At 37.0% G+C, this 19,347-nt stretch overlaps 2 protein-coding genes across 3 annotated transcripts in view; one reads left to right on the forward strand and one right to left on the reverse strand.

Moving 5' to 3' along the window:
* Positions 1–6,454: 6,454 nt before the first annotated feature.
* CALHM4 (calcium homeostasis modulator family member 4) overlaps positions 6,455–19,347 on the reverse strand; it is a 75,192-nt gene continuing 62,299 nt past the window's right edge. The window contains exons 3-4 of one of the 2 annotated variants that reach the window (XM_074333470.2): positions 10,478–10,916; positions 6,455–7,262 (exon numbers count right to left, since the gene is read on the reverse strand). In XM_074333470.2, coding sequence (XP_074189571.1) covers positions 6,876–7,262; positions 10,478–10,916 — 826 coding nt within the window. In that variant the 3' untranslated portion in view covers positions 6,455–6,875. Of the gene's footprint in view, positions 7,263–10,477; positions 11,298–19,347 lie in introns of those variants that run through there. The other variant, XM_019741341.3, reaches the window with a different exon arrangement.
* TRAPPC3L (trafficking protein particle complex subunit 3L) overlaps positions 18,546–19,347 on the forward strand; it is a 45,636-nt gene continuing 44,834 nt past the window's right edge. The window contains exon 1 of the mRNA XM_019741330.3: positions 18,546–18,994. Within this exon, the coding sequence (XP_019596889.1) occupies positions 18,953–18,994 (42 nt within the window). The 5' untranslated portion in view covers positions 18,546–18,952. The remainder of the gene's footprint in view (positions 18,995–19,347) is intronic.

Here is a 19,347-nt window from a genome sequence, read left to right on the forward strand (position 1 = left end):
AACTGGTTGGGAATGGGGGTGGGTTGCAGATCACTTAGGATCTTTGGAGGATTTAAATGGAAGAGTGACAATCTGATTCCACTAATGTAGGAAGACCACTCTTGCTACTGAGTGCAAATATACTTAAGGGGCACAAAGTCTGAAAGGATGGAGACCAATTAGGAGGCTATGGCGGTAATCTAAGCAAAAGACAATGAAGACGACCAGAACTGTCCTGATGAAAGTGGTGAGGTAGTGATCAAATTCTGGGTATATTTGGAAGGCAGAGCTCTCAGGATTTGATGTAGGTTGTGAGAGAGGTGTCAAAGATGATTTTTTGGCTAGAAGAACTGGAAAGATGGAGTTCTTTTTACCTAAATGACAGGTGAGGAATATAGAATAAGTTTGGCAAGGAAGTTGCTAACACCTTTAAATAAGGTTTGGATCAAAGGAAAAAATCAAGTAAAAAAGTTTAAAAAAAAAATTTCCTAAGTGGTAATAACAGCCTATCAAGATAGATGCAGCAAACCAACCAATTTAAGGTTTATATTAGAAAAAGGCTAATACTGATAAGTTTTAATCTACTAAATGTAGTGCCCCTTTACCTTCTTATTAACAGATTTTGGGTGAAATATCCTTTTTAAAACCTGTTGTATATTCACTGTAAAGCATATTTCAGAATATATGAGAGTGTTTTGTTGTTTTCTTGTTTTTTAATACTGGAGCAGACTCCCTAAGAGTCCAGCGCTAATGCAATCAAGAGAACACACCGAAAATCTTTGTCACACCTACATGGGCATCATTAAACAATTTTTAGTTGATCTCTAATTTCATTTTGACAGCGACAGAGACACTTTACAGAACACGGGGCATTCCAACCAGAAGTGCCAACATCCCTTAACCCACGGGGTGTCGCAGTGCTTTGCTCAGTGCGCAGCACGGGTGGTAACCCCCGCGCAGAGTGAACACCCGCGCAGGCTGCACGCCTCTGACCCGGCAGTCTGCTGGGTTGGTGTGTCAGCTATGTGCTCCGAGGCTTACAACGCTCCCTCATATCGCTGTCCTTCCTCTCTGGCCTCTGATCGAGTGAAAACGTTGTGCTCTCCCAAGTTGGTCAAGCACATCCCCTGCAAGTGAATGGGACCACTGGTCTGGCTCCTCCCACAGGCGCCTGGCCTGGCCGCCCAGCTGGTGGCGATGTGTAGAAGGCTGGGTGCAGCCAGAAAGGAAAGGTTCGGAGAAGCGTCGGGAAGGGAGGAAACTGGCCCACGCGGGCGGGTCCCAGAAAATTCCGAGAATGAGCTCAAAATGCAGAACAGCAGGCACCGGCTGCTGACATTACTGAATTGCATAGTAAATTTTATTCTAGCTCTGCCAGTAGTTACTGGATGTTTTTTGCTTTGGATCTATTAAATCATTATCAGAGTAAAGATGCTTATTTTGCAGGCAGTTTTCTCAAATTCAAATTATCTCAAAGTGAAAGAATGGCAGACAGGCATAAATTTATTAAGAAAAGGCCAATTACTCTTGATTTATGAATTTATATAATCAATAAAGCACATAGATCCAGATTAGTCTTTCCATTTGGCATTTGTTTTCCCACATATCCAATGGAATATGTCTACATTATAAAGTAGTTTATAATACATAGAGTTCTGTTGATATCACTAACTGGCAACTACAGAAGAAAAATACGTTAAAATATTTTTGATTTGTAGTTTAGACTGAAACATCTATAAAAACATGTAAAGTACATATCCAGTTGTTCTTTCTGCACTTTAGAACACATTGTGACAGTGTGTTTTATACAAATTTATGAAATATTATATGACAGATATATTATTTAGTTAAATATAAGAGCAACAGTTTTGCTTAGGGCGGAGAATCAGTACATATAGAATCACAATACTTGCCCTAGAAATTACCTTGAAGAGGTCTTAATCCAGAGGGTGTCAGTCATGACAGGTTTGTGGGTTCATAAGCTCCTAAAATGTATTGGCATGTGTATTAATTTACTATTGCCACTCTAACAAATTACCATAAATTTAGTGGCTTAAAACAATTTTATTATTGTAGAGTTCGGTAAGAATAGTATACATTTCTTACTGTATCTGACAAGTCTCAGTGGGTTATAGTCAAGGTGTCAGCAGGGCTGTGTTAACTTCTGGAGGATCTAGTGGAGAATCCATTTCCTTGATTTTTCCAGTGTTTAGAGGCTCCTGCCTGTATTGACTCCACCTTCAGAGTCAACAATTGCTAATTTCTCTGGCATCACTGACACTCCTCTTCTGTTGCCACTTTGCCTTCTCTCTGACTCGGATTATAAGGACCCTCTTATAATCCTGTGACCCTCTTATAAGGACCCTTATATCAGGCCCACCAGGATAATATCTCCATCTCAAGATCTTCAACTTGATTACATTTGCAGTGGCTCTTTCGCATATAAATTATAAAGCAACATTCACAAATTCTGGAGATCAGAACAAGAACATCTTTGGGGAGGCCATAATTTAGCCTACCACAGTATGCGAACTGTGAGGTATGTGAGCCTGTGTCTGAGTGTGTGCGCACAATTTTTCTGGATATTTTCTCAAAATAGCTTTCCTTAGAATGGCTCTTCAAAGGGGTCCATGATTCAAAACAGTTCAATCAGTCCCACAATTTTAGCACCTTCCCCCATCTCTTGTAAAGGAAAATTAAAGTCCCAGAGAGATTGACTTCTATAAGACCATATGAATGATGAAAGAGCGTGATTTCCTGACTCTCATTTTGACCGTTCATAACTATGGCCTATTGAAAACAAATCAACAGATTATAGTGGCATTCTGCCCCAACCTGAGTAAGAAAGAGACTCTCTAAGCTTCCTTGGCAATCTTACAGTAAGTCTGTGACTAATAGAATCAGTGCTTCTGGATGTTGGGTCGCTCATGTCCAAAGTTACGCCTCAGTGAGAGTGAACATGTGACTTTACTAAGAAGCACAGTGCCTTGAAGTTGAGCCTTTATATATGCATGGACAGTGGAAGTGGAGAAAGAGGGACTCGGATGTGATATGACATCTTATTGTTGGAACTCAGGATGTTTTAGTTATTCATTGACAGGAGTGGGGGAGAGTCCTCCTAACACCTGCAAGGACTACAGTCTGCCTCCTGTTGCTGTATTGCCTCTAGTGCTGTAGAGTGCAGGGTCAGACACCAGACTACCAGGGCTGGATTCCAGTATCAACACTTATACATATGGGACCTTTTGCGAATTGCTTGACTACTATGTATCTCAGTTACCTCCTCAGTAAAATGGGGAAACTTATTTTATTGGGGTCAGATAGACCTGTATTTCAATTGTGAACCAATATTCACCAGTTAACTAATAAAATAATTATATCAATGAGAAAGCATTTTACTTGTATAGGACTTTACACAAAATTCCTTCACATTCTGTATGTTATTTTAATGTCATTTCAGAAATCTATTTTATAATATGTGAATCTGCTCACCAGTTTGTCATAAGGAGGAAGTGGGATCACTTGTTTAAAGTAGCTGGCATACAGTAAACACCATACATATTACTTTTATACTATTATCACTACAGGTGGGTGCAGCCACCTGTCTGAACCACTGAGGGGCAGCAGAGGAAACAATACCATTTCTTACTGAAGTTCTGGTGTACTGAGATTAGAATTTAATCGTACTTGGTGGTTAGTACAGAAAAATAATTCAGATCAAGGGTAATGTAATTTGTTCCTCTGGAAATACCATCCATTGCTCTTTGGTCCAGAGGTCACAGTCACAGATTTGTGCTGCATAGCTCAAGGAGCCAGCTGTATAGCTGTCCATTCCGATGACAGCCTGCCAGTATCTGTTCTTTCGTGACCAGTGCTAAATTTTGGTAGACTTATTTAGAAGCTAAAATCGTATTTTTATACCGTATATTCTGAGGTACCAAATAGGTACCTAGTCTTGCAGCTGGAAGGCCTTTGATTGGCCATGATATTTCAAAGTTTTAAGGTTAATGTGATTTCCTTTTGTGCTAAAAATAGAATGCAAGAAAACATTTGTAAAATCAGATTGTTGTTTTGTATTACAACAATGCATTAGAATTTTTTAAAAACGGAATTGGAGATTGAGAACAGAGAAAGGAGACAAAGAAGACGAGGAGTATAAGTATGACTCTGCAATTCAAAAACATAAAGAAAGCTCAGTAAAACATCTCTAAACATTGGGGTTGTATTTGTCTTCTGGAAAGGCAGTAACTTAGATTGTGGTGGGGGAAAGGGAACTGACAAACTTCAAGTTAAGAAATGAATAAGTCTGTATGTATGCCAAGCCACAGCATTTGATGTAGTAGTCAAAAGCTTTTGGTAGCAAAATATAGAGTAGTATTAGAACATAATTGATTTTAATTATATGTTTTAAAATCACATAAATCCATTAAGCATGAATAGGAGGAAATACAATGTTTTCAATGGAAAAATTTTGTCTAACTGGCTATGGAACAAAAGAATGCTCTGGACAAAAAAATAAATAAAAAAAGACTGGGAATTTAACTTATTTAATTTGAAATGGATATATAAACTTAAATCTCAAAGATGTGTACCATCCTTTAAATGTTCACATACGCGGTAGTAAACCCTTTAAAGCCATGTGGAGGAACCAAAGAATACTTTCAATCTTTCTACCACAAAGCTACAGTGGAAGATCATGATTAAGTGGTTCAAAATATAAATTGTAGATTTCATATTCTGAAAGAATTTGATGTAGAAAGGGCTTCCGAATCTAGTGGAAAGAAAGTTTCCTGATGTTAGCATATAAACAACTCTTATCTTCTTTCCAATGATGTATTACTTTAACTTCATACACTCTTTGATTTTGCTGTTAACTGAAAATCTTACTGATTTATTGTGGTATATTCCCTGAAAACTAATGAAATAATTCTGAGTGTGCTGTAAAGTGTTGGTTTAACTCATGTGTCCCAATACAGAGGAATTTCAAAAATTCTCAGATAAATAGAGCTATATAATTTTAGAGCTGGAGGAGACCATAGAAAACAAAGTGGATGTGACCTTCTATATTTATATGGTTCTTTTATACCAGCACCAAACAGGGACCTAGTTACCTTCCATACTTATTTCAATTTTTCAAAGATCCCTCTTGTAATATCATATCAATACTGTATGTAGAGTTAGGTGACAAAGTGTAATAACTTTCCTTGGCCACTTATAAGTGTTTTATAAAACATCAGTACATTAACATTCTTTTAAAGGTGGAATGCCTGAAAATGTCTTCAGAGAATGCTCTGAATCAAATTCAAGGATATTTTTCTTCCAGTAGGAACAATCTTGGCTTACTACCATTCTAGAAGATTGTATACATATTGACCTGTATACATATAAACGTAAAAATCTTATTAGATTTAGAAGGGACATGAAGAATTTATTTGTTCATTTTCCTGCCTTCTAGCAGGTAAGATCTCATTATCCCTATTTTATAGATGAAAACATTGAGTACCAGAGAGACTAATTGACTTGCCCAATAAGTAAGGGGTGGGGGACAGTTCTCCTGCTCTAGCAAAGTATGACACTATATGACTCTTATTGGTTAAAAAAATAAAATTAAATTAATTTTTTATGTGTTTCTATTAAGTTTGAGAGACCATAATTTCACACAAAATACACTCTTTATGCCATGATTGTGTAAAAGTAGATTACCAAGTAATGATTACATTTTAGATACTCAAGTTCTCAGGTCTCCTTGAAAGTGAATCTTGAAAGTCAGCTTGACTATTGGCAGTTGGTCCATTGCTCAGTAAGCAACCATTCTTTTTGTTTAAAAGTAAATAAAGCCCTCATTTTGTTTATTTTGCCCAATGAACCAGTTGCTTATGTGAATGTGGCAAAAATCAGGCCCAAGACATTACATGTATATCAGAAATAATCAAGATAACTTAGAAAATTGTCAAATATTAGATGAGCAAAGTCACGCAGAAAAAAATTCAGGCAGCTCTCACCTTTCAGAGTTCTAGATAATGGATATACAAAAACAGGTTGTAGTCTTACTTCCCCAAGTGGATTTTGAGTTAAAGGTGCAATTTGACATTAAAAAGTTACAGATGGTATCTCTGCAGTGGAGCACAGTGGGGAAGCATTCTAGAATAAACTTTATATGCCGTAGCTATAAAAATGCCCCTAGTGCGGAGGTGCTACAAATAACATTTATGATACTAATGATGATACAATAATGCATCATCTTTCTCTGGTTATGGCAGGATGGCTCAAGAATTTCTTCCATGGGCTTCTCCCTTACATGTTACCAGGCTTTTTATTCTGGTTTCTAAGAGGTCAGAGAGGTAAGATTGGAGAAAGAGGAGGAAGCAGTGAAAAGTTCTTGGATATTATACATCGGTGGGGAAAAAAAAGAAAGAAAGAAAACCAGAAATTAGAGACAGGGAAAATGTGATATAAGACATGGAATGCGAAGACGAAGGGAGAAAGTAACATTTATTAGCACTTATTTTATGAAAGGCATTATGCTGAGCACTTTGCTTATATCATCACATTTAATCCTCACAACAGTTCTACAGGGTACTTACTATGTGCAGATAACAACAAGGCACTTATAGTATTAATTTTTGCACAGCTACTAAGTAATAGAACCAAGATTCAAATTTTGATATGACTCCAAAGTCCATTGTTTTGATTAGACCAATATAGGCATTACCAGAGAATCAATGAAACTTCAAAAAGAGAGATTGGCACAATTATCAGACAAATTGATTTGGGAAATAGCATTTTGGATGGACTTGCATAAACAACTATTAGAAAAAGGTGAAGAGGTTACATTGAAACTTCATCATAAACATAAACTATCTGTTAAACAACCTGAACCGTGAAAGGTGCTACAATCAAGGTTTTAATTCAATGCCTTCTGATTTGCTTTCCTCTTTCTCCTCCTCCACCCTATCTCCAAGGAAGCTGTAGTGACCTTGCAAGTCATCACCCATGCAGAGAAGACAGGGTGCTGAAATGTCTTTCCAGTCCTGACACGAAGGAATATGAATGTGTTTGACATCTTCATTTCCAGGAATGAAGCCAAATAGTTTCTTTATGCGCTCCATGATAAGAAAGCGTGAGTGTTGTTCTGCAGCTTGTTCAAAGAGCTCTCTCTCATTGTGAAGGTAGTTGGTCCAGTAGCAATGCTGCAGAGTGGTGAGGGGAGAGCAGCACCTGGCCAAACAGCAGGAGACTAGAGCAATGATGGTTGCCAAGGTGATCAAAATCCAGCCCAGCATCTTCACATAATTATTTAAAAGAAAAACAGAAAACATCAATACATTGAGAAACAGCCATCGTAGGAGGGATTCCTACAAAACTGAGAACTAAACTGTGGATAAGATACTCGTTTTTCTAGTTTTTAACGTATTAATAAGGTGCTGATCATTTAGCATGGATATAAGTGTGAGGGAGGGTGTAGACCCAGCTATTAAACTTGGTTTTTGAATTACAAAGAATTTTTACCAGTCAACTTGGAATGGATTCTAAGTGCTGTCCTTGCAGTGGCAGACGCTATAACCCACCAATTACCCTTGCATAAGGTACACAAACTATGTCCTTTGCTTTTAGCTCAACCTTTTCAACCATCAGGTAGAGACCCATGCATTCTCTGGGGGCTTAATAAATATTTGATAATGATGGTGATGAAAATGATGATATGATAGATAGTAATGGTAGCCTTCTAAGGCATCTTCAATGATGTGCCAACAAGTATTCATTGATGTATCTTCCTGAGTTGCTCTTTTATTTTTGGTAACCAAAGAAGAAAGTCAGTGAGCAGATTCTTATGTCCCTAAATGTAAAGAACCTTACTATTTTCCTTTTCATTTCCCTCCTCCTTCAAATAGTCATTTGCTGACTGGTTTTATGACTTGTTTTGAAATACACTTTGAAAGAAAAATGAACTAGATTTTATTTACAACTATTTAGTTTCCACCATTAAAGACTGATATGAATGGCTGTTTTCTACTCTCACAATCCTTTTTTCCTTTTAATTATTCTTTTTACCAATATTTAGCTGTTGTTATGGAAAGTGAGAGACACAAATTCCATACATTTAGGGAAGCCAGCATTAGGTAGCCATAGTCTGGGAGGGGAAGGTCTCTTCCACAGTTTGTGATTTACGAACAGGCCTGGAATTACCCATGTGTGTACAGCTGGATAGTGCACTTTATGGAAGCTAAAACCTACAAAATGATACTCATCACAAACTTAATAGAAGCCAGCATGGTGGAGGAAAGGCCATCTCAGATGCCCATTAATTCAACTTAATCAACTGTCATTTATTGAGCCCTAGGTTGACTTCCCACCATGCATGGTGCTTGGTTATGGTGATTCAGATGTGAATAATTTAAGATATATTCAATCTTTTCAGAGTCTTTAATCCTAAAGAGGAAGACAAAATAGCAAGCCAAGAAATAGAATAAAATATGGTAGTTTTTATATGAATTAACACAGGTTGGGAGGAAGCACAATGGAAGAGAAATGAACTTGTTTAAAAGAGAGGGGTATCAAGGAATCCATCCCTGAGGAGGTGATGCCCAGACTTAAATTATTAAAGAGAAGTTCACCAGATCTGAGAAGTTGAGGAGAGTTCTAGTAAGAGAAGAAGACAGAAAAATAAGAGTGTGAAGAGTTGGGAAGACCTCCAGAAGTTTGGATTCACAGGGTCATAGGAGTCATGTGGAAAATTAGTCAAGGGCCAGATACTGAAGGATCTAGTATGTCATGCCAATAATTTGAATTTGTACTTAGGCTGGTAGGAAATCATTGAAGGATGTAATATGGGGCATGTGGGGAAGGCTCATCACAATTTGCATTTAAGACAGATAATTTTGGTCTGAGTTTAGAAGGTAAATTGAAATGGAGTGCAACTACAGTCAGGAAGATATTTTAGAATGAAGAAGGGATTCGAAGAAGGGTAGAGAAGGGATTCGAACTTAATATGTTCCGTGGTCACCCCTGAATAATTCAACTGAAAGAGAGCATATATTCCTCAAATGAGATTGACATTCAAGACAGTTCCAGAAGTGGCCTGGTGAAATGGAAACAGCATGATCTTTGAATATCTTTATCAGCTATTAGCTATTAGCTCTATGAACTTATGAAAGTTCAATAAACTCTTTGAGCTTTTGTTTCTTCATCTGTAAAATTGGGTTGATTATACTTGTTCTTAAGGTCATGAGGATTAGAGTTAAGATATAAAATGTTTATGCACTATATGATGAGCATCTCAATAAATATTAGTTTTGTTGTTACTAAATCAAAAAATCCACTGGCTGAGGGCACTCAGAGCTGTAAAACCATCTTTTCACAGAAGCCTGTGTACCATTAAATAAGACATTTTATTTTGACCACAAGAAAATCTTATCATTGTGTATTACCTCTTAGCTTTCCTTAAGCAAGAACACTTTTGAAAGTAAAAATTGCCCCATTGATTGTTTGACATTTCAATTATATTCATATAGCTCCTCTACCTGAGCTTTAGGGCCAGTATAAAAAGGTTGAGACAAAGCCTATCTTAATGGCATTTCCAATTTTGCCTAAACTAGGCTATATGCAACACTTCAGCATTCTGTTCATTGATAGCAATTGTTTTCAACTAAGTATCATTGGCACTTCTAAATTTTAGTAACTAAAAAGTAATAGGGCAAAAAAAAATGTCTTTGCAATAAGTAGTATAAAAATAATATTTTACTGTATTACAGTGGTTTGAAAATGTGTTTTTTCCCCAAATCCCTTGGAAAAATGGATGAAAGTAAATGACTCTTCCTTTACTGACAAAAATGTACTTTTACATTTTTTATATTTAACCTATAAGTGCATTAGGTTCAGGCCTTCCTGCCACTTCACCCCACCCCTCACATAAACCTGTCTAAGGACACTTAGACAGGTTTAAAATCATCATTGAAATTTATTTTTAATTACCATTAAGCTTCCTGTAATTTTAGATGATATTATAATATATAAGAATGCATATTTTTAAAAATGCATACTTAGAATATATATGTAGCATGATGAAATGTAGTAATATAGTAATAATTTTAATAACAATACCTAAAATGCATTGGTTTTATAGATTCAGATTCTGGACACAGTACTGAGCACTTTAGATATATTTGCTCATTTACTCCTCATACCAACCCTATGTGGTAGATCCTATAAATGTCCCCATTTTACAGCTGAGAAAAGTAAAGCATGCATAAGTTATATAACTCACTTAAAATTTTGCAGGTTAATAAATGGCAAAGTTAGCCTCAAACCCAGGTCTGCTGGCTCCAAAGCCCAGCATCTTAACTGTATTTATATAGTCACTCAGTAGACATCAGTTTGATAAATGGCATCTAGTTTGTGTTCTATAATCGGACAATCTGAGAAGCAGTAGGAATGTGAGTGGTTTCCAGTGACTGTAGTTAATAAGGGATAGGATAACAGAACAAAATCAAGAACTTACTTGTGACTGGTATCTGTGCCGAAGAGTTACTTCATCTCTTACGAGGGTCACATCAGATGGAGTTGATTTGCGACATGGAAATCCAGCTATGATCTCTTCCCGTTTGCTGGCAGTGACATTGTCAAATACTGGGTAATGGTCCACAGATGCAAATTCACTTGCTGCACATTCGTAGTAGGTGCCTGTTAGCAGGGTTGTCGCCAGCCATGTCAATGGAGCAACGAGTGCCCTCCCTGTGATGCTGAAGAACCTAAGGCAAGCCAGCTTGCGCTCCAGGGGGCTGATTCTCCGCTGTGGACGGGCACAGCTGCAGCAGTATTCACTGGTAATTGTCCACATGTGGCTTCTCAGAGCATAGCCAGCAACCAGAAGGATCAAGGCAGGAAGGACTAGAAAAGCAGAGCCGTAATAGACGTTTTTCCCAACCTGACAGGGACATCTGAATGCAAAAGAGGAGAACAGTTGTTGCCCACCAATAGTCAAAGCACCAATTAAAGAATTGATAAATGTTCCACTTCTCTGCAGAGAAGATACCATACTGTTGCGGGTTGGGCCCATCGTTGGGAAGCTCCTTCACAAATCAGCTTGTAACCCTTTCTGATCATTAGACTCCTTCAGGTATAACCATTTTATGAGCTCTTACTGGTTTAACTGGTTGTGTCAGTCGACCCAACATCCTTACATGTTTAAAGGATTCTAGCATCTTTCCTTGTGTACCTTGGGAATCCCGAGCTAATAAATGTGCTTCAGATTATAGCTGGAAGAAATTGAAGGAGAGATTCATGTGGTATGAGTGATGGGGAAAACTTGTTCAGTGCATCTCCCCACTCAAAAGAGGATGGCTTGCTTGCAAAGCAGATAGCTGCCATTGTCCCATGTGCTGCTTTGGGTGACACAAAATGCTCAGCACCAGCAAACGAAACATTGGAAGCAAAAGAGAGACCATTCTTACCTTTGTACTAGTCCAGGATTTGGTTACTATGAAATTATGGCATAAAGAATAATGGAAATTATCAGAAACTGGAGTGTATCTGGAGTGTCTATGACCCAAGAGCTCTGCCAGAAGATCCCAAAAGCTTTCCCAAAAGAGATGAACAAGTCTTGGATACCCCTAAAGCCCAATCACAACAAAAGCGTTCTAACTTTGCATAAAAAAATCTTTGTATTGACAGAATCTAATATAATAATGTGTTGCTTTATAAGTTAAGTTGCAAATTTGTTTGTATCTTTTTGTTATATGAACATGTGATATTTAGATATTAAAGTTATATATCTATAAAGAAGAAATAAAATGATCAAATATATTTTGTGTAACTTCTATATAAAAGGCATTGGATTAGGCTTGGCTGGGCTTATAAAAAGTGAATAAAATATAAATTTTTGTTCTCAAATAAACTCTCAACTGGACATGTTTAAATACATAATTAGTGAATTGACACATAATGCTGAGGAAGTCATCCAAAGTGCGCACAAAAAGACAAAGAAACAAAGTATTTTAAAAACCAATTAAAGAAAATAGAAGACAAATTAAGCAACTCCATGATAATCTAATAGGAGTTCCAGAAGAAAAAAAATGAAGGAATAGGCAGAGAAACAATATTTGAAGAGAACTGAGAATTTTGCAGAATCAAAGATCGTTCTCACATCAGAAGAGCGTTAGATGTTATGAGCAACGCAGATAAAGATAAATCCACATATAGACACATCATAATAAAACTGCAGAGCCTGAAAAATAAAGAGATATTCTTAAAAGCTACCAGAAAGAAGAGATACATAACCTGCAAAAGAATGACAATAGACTGACAAGAGATTTCTTATCAGTAACAATAGAGACTTGAAGATAGTATCTTCAGAGTGCTTAGTACCAGTTAAACTATCATTCAAGACAGAACAAAATAAAGATGTATTAGACTAAGGGAATTTACTACTCACAAAACCTCATTAAAAGGAGTATTAAAGAGTGTATTTCAATAAGGAGAAAAATGAACTCTGAGGAAAGACATGGGAGTTAAAAACAATGATGAATACAAATATGATTTTTAAAAGACATTCTTTTATTTATTAGAAATACTACTTTTTAATTTAAAAGATCCAACTAAGGCAGTACATGGTTATAATAAGATATCACTACTAAAATGCCTAAAATTAAAGACTGACTGACTATACCATATGTTGGTGAGGATTGTGGCGTAACTGGAACTCGCACACCCTGATGGTGGGAATGTATAATGGAACAACCACTTTGGAAAATTGTCAGTTTCTTTAAAAGTTAACTATACATCCACCATACAATACATTCATTTATCTCCTAAGTATTTACTCGAGAGAAATGGAAGCATATGTCCAAATGAAAACTTGTACATGAATGTCCATTGCAGTTTTATTTATAATACCTGCAAAATGGAAACAACATAAATATCCACCAACAGGTGAGTAGATCAACAAATTGATATATCTCCATATAATGGAATACTAACCAGCAAGACAAAAGGAATAAACTATTGATACACACAATAAAAAGAATGAATTCAAAATAATTTCTTGAATCAAAGAATTTCAGCAAAGGAGTACACATATGTGTGACTATACAAAATTCTTTAAAAATGTAAATTAATATACACTAACAGAAAATAGAACCGTGTTTGTCTATGGAATGGAGGCAGAGAAATGAGAAGAGAGAGATAGCAAGGGGCATCAAAAAACTTTTGGGCATTGAATCAATTTGTACCAGAGGATTTTAATTTATGGAGGTGACTGAGAGGCTAATGCCATTGAAAGAAGAATTTATTGCTTACATTTACCAAGGGAAAGGGGCATGCCAAGGCCACACAGCGCCACACGCAGATGCACCAGGTTTGGTCAGGAGGCAGAAAGGCAGAGAGGAAAGCGTAGGCCAGAGCTTTTACTGGGATTTCTGTGGAAAAGGCAAGACAGGGCAGGGAACCAGCTTTTTGACTGGCTAGTTTAAACAATTCTGGCAGGCTTTGGAGCATAGGGGCTGATGCTACGTGTCTGGTAACTGCGTCTGGATTGAACTAGAGCAGGGGAAATACTGGTTTGGTGTGTGAGAGCTAAGCAGGTAGTTCAGAGTATGGGCTCTGTATTGCAAGGGAGATGTAAACTACTTTGGCTGTTAGTGTGAAATGCCTGTTACTAATGGATGCCATGTAGGCAAAGAATCCAAGATAACACAGTTAAAATAGATGGAAATGTTAATTATATTGATTGATTTGATGGTTTCAGGGGTATGTAAATATGTCAAAACTCATCAAATTATAAATCAATTATCTCAATAAAACAGTAAAAATTTTAGGTATAATTATTAAATAATAGAAATACAGTGCATAAATTATTCAAAAAGCAGAGAAAATAAAAGGAAAGATCGACAGGAAAAGAGATAATAAACAAAGGGGAAAGGATGGCAAAAACACAAAAGAATGGTAGAAATAAGACCGAACACATCAATAACCACACAAAAAATTTTTGAATAGCTGACAATTACTAGGTGCTTACTACATGTCAGGCACTGTTTTAAGAGCTTTGTCTTATTTAATTCCCACAATAACCCTATGATGAGGTACTAATGTTATCCTCAGCTTGTTTAATGATGAGAACACTGAGGTATGGAGAGATTAAGGGAGTTTCACGTGATCACACAGAGATGAGTGGAAGAGCCAGGATTAAGACCCAAGTGGTCTGGAACATGCTCTTACCCCCACACCAGAGCTGGAGTAAACTCATCTACAAAGTGATTAAAAAACAGACTCATGCTACTTACAAATGACATGCCTAAAACTAGACTACACAAAGCTTGAAAAATAAAGGTATTGAAATATAGATCACTGGGAATAATATTAATACAAGCAAAACTGAACTGAAGGCAAAAAGTATCAAAAAAGCTAATTTTGAACACTGTCATAAGGAACAATGCATTATGAAATACGACAATCATCAACTTATATATCTGTGACTGCATAACTTTAAAATATAGAAAGCAAAAACTGATAAAATTACAAGGAGAAATTCTTATAATCATAGAACAAAGTTTTTAACATATCTATCAGAAATGATTGGTCAATAAACATTAGAAAGGTTATAAAAGATGGGGGAGAACAAAATTATTAGGCTGGTGCAAAAGTAATTGCAGTTTTTGTAATTGTTTTTAACCTTTTAAACCGCAATAACTTTTGCACCAACCTAGAAAGCTTTGTCTAAGATACATATAGTATCCCATATCCTAAAAATAGAGAATGAACATTTATATAAGTTCCCAATAAATCATTTGACAACACATATTGATCATGTACAAGATCACAAGAGAAATTTCAGCATTAATGTCCAATAACAAGGAAACAGATTTTAAAACCATGGTAATAAAATAGGGGTTGGTAATCTGTGGTTCAGGGACCAAACTGACTTACTGCCTGTTTTATATGACTTTTGACCTAAAAATAGGTTTTACATATTATTAAAATGATTTAAAATAAAAAGCATATTTGTGACATGAAAATTACATGAAATTTAAATCTCAGTGTTTATAAATATTTATTGGTGTGATACATAAATGATGTATTGAAGAATTATACATTTGAAACCTATGTAATTTTACTAACCATTGTCACCCCAATAAATTTAATAAATAAATACATATATATTTATTTACTTATTGGTAAATATCCATGCCTATTGCTGAGATGTCTACAGTTGCTTGCTTTCCCACCATAGCAGCAGAGTTGAGTAGTTGTAACAGTCTGTACGGCCATAAATCCTAAAATATTAACTAGTCAGCTCTCTACAGAAAAAGTTTTCTGACTTCAGCTAGAGCTGTGAAAATAACTACAGTGAAAGCTATGGATATGTATAAATCTTAAAAATAACTTTGAAGGGAAAATACAAGTTGTAGGATACGTGCAGTATGATACATTATGTAAAGTTTTAAAACAAAATATTACATATTCTTTATGTTTGCTAACATGCACTATTTTAAAACATGCATAGGAATGATAAATATCAAATTCTGGGTAGTAGGCCACTGAGGAGGAAAGCATGGGATTAAGGAGGGCACAGGATATTCCAGCTGTTATCAGGACTATGTTATTCCTTAAAACAAAGCCTGAAGTATATAGGCAACTGTTGAAAGATGTAATGACTTCATGTGTGGTACTAGTGTGTAACTTATCAAATGATTGTGAATGACTACATCTATGAGCAATCAGTTTTCTTTTGAATTTGTAGCCAAATGGTCTCCTTGTAAAACATAGCTCGCTGTTGCCTGTCTAGCCAACATATAAAATGTCTGCTGCTTCAAGAGGGGCCCACCAGCTCATTCACTGAGTGCATGCGGGCACAGGGGTAAGGGAGATCAGGTCTGACAGCTACAGCTGTCCTCAGGGGGTGCCAAGCAAATCAACAAGTTTTATGTAAAATCTGGTTAAATTAAACACCAAAAGCAGCCTTAAATAGAAAAAGAAGTTGCAAAAATTTAACAAGCTCCTGGACAGATGTTATGGTAGCTCAAAGTGGCTTTGCCTTGTCTAGAGTTTGCGGATGATCTCAGATGGTAATCATTTGGCTGACAGGACAGTAGATATCCTTCTCTTTTAGTATCTCCCCAAGTCTCCACTCAGCTGCCCAGGTACTTCCCAAAGGAACAGTATAGGGGAGTGGCCCAGTTCACCATTTACTTGGATTGGTTTGACACTGCAGATGCAATGAGAGTAAAGAAAGGATATTTCCAATCCCAGCTCCGAATTCAGTCCTAGGCCACCGATAGAACTCTTAATAAAAGAGGAAAAACTTTTCTTCTGCATTATTTTTAAATGACTCTTCTCTCTAATTTGCTACCAAGGCAGACATCATAGGTCATCTACATGTTTGAAACAACCTCTGTGCTTTCTTCTATTTAAGTGAAGTGTGGTTTTACATAAAAAGAAGGAGCCTGTGGACCACAAGAGTTGCGTGGATCATAAGAGCTGCTGAGGGCAACTGAATTTCACAGTGTGCAAACCGGCAAACCAGTGTCCCAGAGCCAGTGCCTACAGCTGTGCTTGTGCACACTGCTCTTACACAGCAGCGCCAGACAGGGACTCCTTCCTTAAGCCTTACGGTCCTGGCTTCAGGGCCAAGGAGAAGGGGAGACCTATCAGACTGGAGGAAGAGCTGGCTTTTCCCAATGTACCCATGATGTCCTGGATTCTCACAATGGCTCTGACGTTACCACACCACAGTCATTAGAGTTTAGTAAAACTGATTGCTGTACCATCTCTCCCCTCCCATTAAGTCCACAGGCCTTTTCCATGTTTTTCTCAGGGACCTCGCATCCAGAGTCCAGAATTGTCTCAAACTGGGCCTAGCAATGATGTAGGTAGGACCTGCCGGCAGTTTCTGGGTGTGGGCCAGGATCGTGTCTCGTGTAGCCAAGGAATGGACACACGGACAGAGAGAGGCAAAAAGTTGTAAAGGAAGATAGTTTATTAGAAGCAGGAAAAGAGATTGCAGCTCCTGAGTGGGAGGGGGTACCCCAAACTGGGAAGCCCAGGGACCTTCCCTTGCCTGCTTATGGAGGGGGGCTGGAGCCTTTTAATGGAATTCATCTATTAGGTTTGTCCTGTTTGACTAGGCTGAAGGGATTAACAAACCCATTCCTATCTATCAGATCTGCTCCTTTGTCTGGCCAAAAGGGATTGAGATAATTCATTAACCTCAAGGCACATTCTCATATCTCTGTCCTGGAGTGAAGGAGACATTCCAGAACCTGGAGTTTCAAGATATGGCTGCTTTTCTGTTTATTCCACCAGGGACCTTCCTGTCTACCTAGCAACACACTAATTAACCTGTCTCAGCAGCCTTAGCAGCTTTTGTGAATCTACCTGTAAAATATCTTGCTGTAACATTACAGTGTGTGCAGAAAAATAATTTTTTTTTTTTTTGGAGGCAGCAAATTTAGCCCAAATGCCTTTGTTGCCTCCTTTCCAGCTAAATTGGAACAAATTTCTTAACCTTTCTGACTTTTAGTTTCCTAGTTTATAACACGGTAATGATGACAGTACTGACTACTTCACAGATCGTAGTTGAATTAAAATGACATAAAGAAAGTGGAAACCATGTCGTAAACTGTAAAGTTTATATAAATATAAAGTGCTATTAATTTGCTACAGAAAAGCCCCCCATCTCCTACAACACAGCAAAACTAATTTTCCTGAGAATGGTGTCATAGAACATAGGCATTAATGGAAATAACTTAAATATTGTAGAATTCCATTCAGCTACAAAAATAATCTATAGTAATTAGTATTTATATCGTGCATTATAATGTAGTTTATAGCACACATTATCTCTTTGATACTCACAATTATTTAGTGAGGTGGGTATTATTATTGCCGTTTCACAGATGTGGAAACTGAGCCAGAGAGCAATAAAATGGCTTGCCTAAGTCACACAGCCAGAACTGCAGCTTAGCCTGAGCCTCCCAGATCCTCCTAGGCTCTTTCAACTACACCACACTCTTCTTCAAAGTCGTCAGTAGTCTGTCACTTTATAGCAAGAATTTTCCAGAACACATAGGCCTAATTGACTCAAGCTGTAAGAAGTAAGAAATTACTTTCTTAAATTGAGTTTTATGCTTCTATTTCTGGAAACATTTTGATCTTCCACACCCTGCAGTTGTCAAGATGAGAGGGTTTCTTGTTTTAACTTTAAACATCTATACTTCTGCATAAATAATAGAGCTTTCAATAGCTAACATCTCAGGTATGTACTATCAAAAGAAAGCTAAGGGCTCGCTTTCTCTGCCAGCCAGAATCATTATATATTAAACTGTAGAACACCCATTTTGAGCAACAGTTTTATAAGCAAATATCAGCACCTGATTCTATTACTCCTTCAAGTTGCTGTTTATGAAAAATAAGTTACCAAGTAAATTTGAGTTTTGTAACCACACAAGATGGGGGGGGGGGGTCTGCGATGCCCCAGTATTTGGGGGATAATGTGATGTCCATTAGAGTTGTTGATTAGGTCTGAACCCAGGATTTAGTGCCTATGGATTGCTGATCCTGCCTTGAATTCACACAACAATCAATACAAAGACTGAATAATGCCAACATTTAGATCCATCTTGGATTGTGAAGGTTTCTGTATGTGATTTTAAAACAATGCCTTGGCATGAGAACAAAACACCACTCTCATACTCCCTTGGGCTAAAGAATTTTCCATAGCTGGTGCTTCTGGTCTGATTTCCCACTCTCGGCTTTTAAGCCTGTAGATTACAACTCACCCTCGCAGGCAGTATTTATTTGATGTGTGGCTGGTACGTGGCTACAGCACAGTCCTGTTTATGATTGTACTCTCCAGTCCGCAAAGAGCAAAAGCAGGAGAGTGAAAAAGTAGCACTTGTGTCTCAAAGCAAGAAGGGACTTGCACAAACAAAACAAAGCCAAAGAAAAGAAATCGAAGATCACAGTCTTCATTTCAAGCACTATGTCTCGCCCTGCACACAGAAGACCAGAATACCAAAAAATAGTAAGATCTTTTTATAAATATATTTTCAAAGACATTTGTTTCTAGGTCAGAAAAAATGTTTTCTTAAGTGATTTCTGATTTATTTTGAAAGGTGACGTTTTAAGTAGAGTTTTTCAGTAGAACAAGGGAGCATTTAGTGGATTATAAATGACACCTCTGGGAATAATTACAATGATCTCTTACATACTGTAACAGAGTAATCAATTCTTTTTTTTTTAGAATAATGAATTCTTAATACATATTTCAGCGTCTTCTTTTCTGACTAATTATATTTACAAAAGTGTCAAAATTTTTCTTGTCTTGACAGAAAATATGAAAAGCTTAAGCAATTCTTTGTATTTCATACTTGTGTT

The sequence above is a fragment of the Rhinolophus sinicus genome, chromosome 2, assembly GCF_057876585.1.
Source record: "Rhinolophus sinicus isolate RSI-liver-muscle chromosome 2, RSI-T2T, whole genome shotgun sequence".
In the NCBI taxonomy this organism is placed as follows: domain Eukaryota; kingdom Metazoa; phylum Chordata; class Mammalia; order Chiroptera; family Rhinolophidae; genus Rhinolophus; species Rhinolophus sinicus.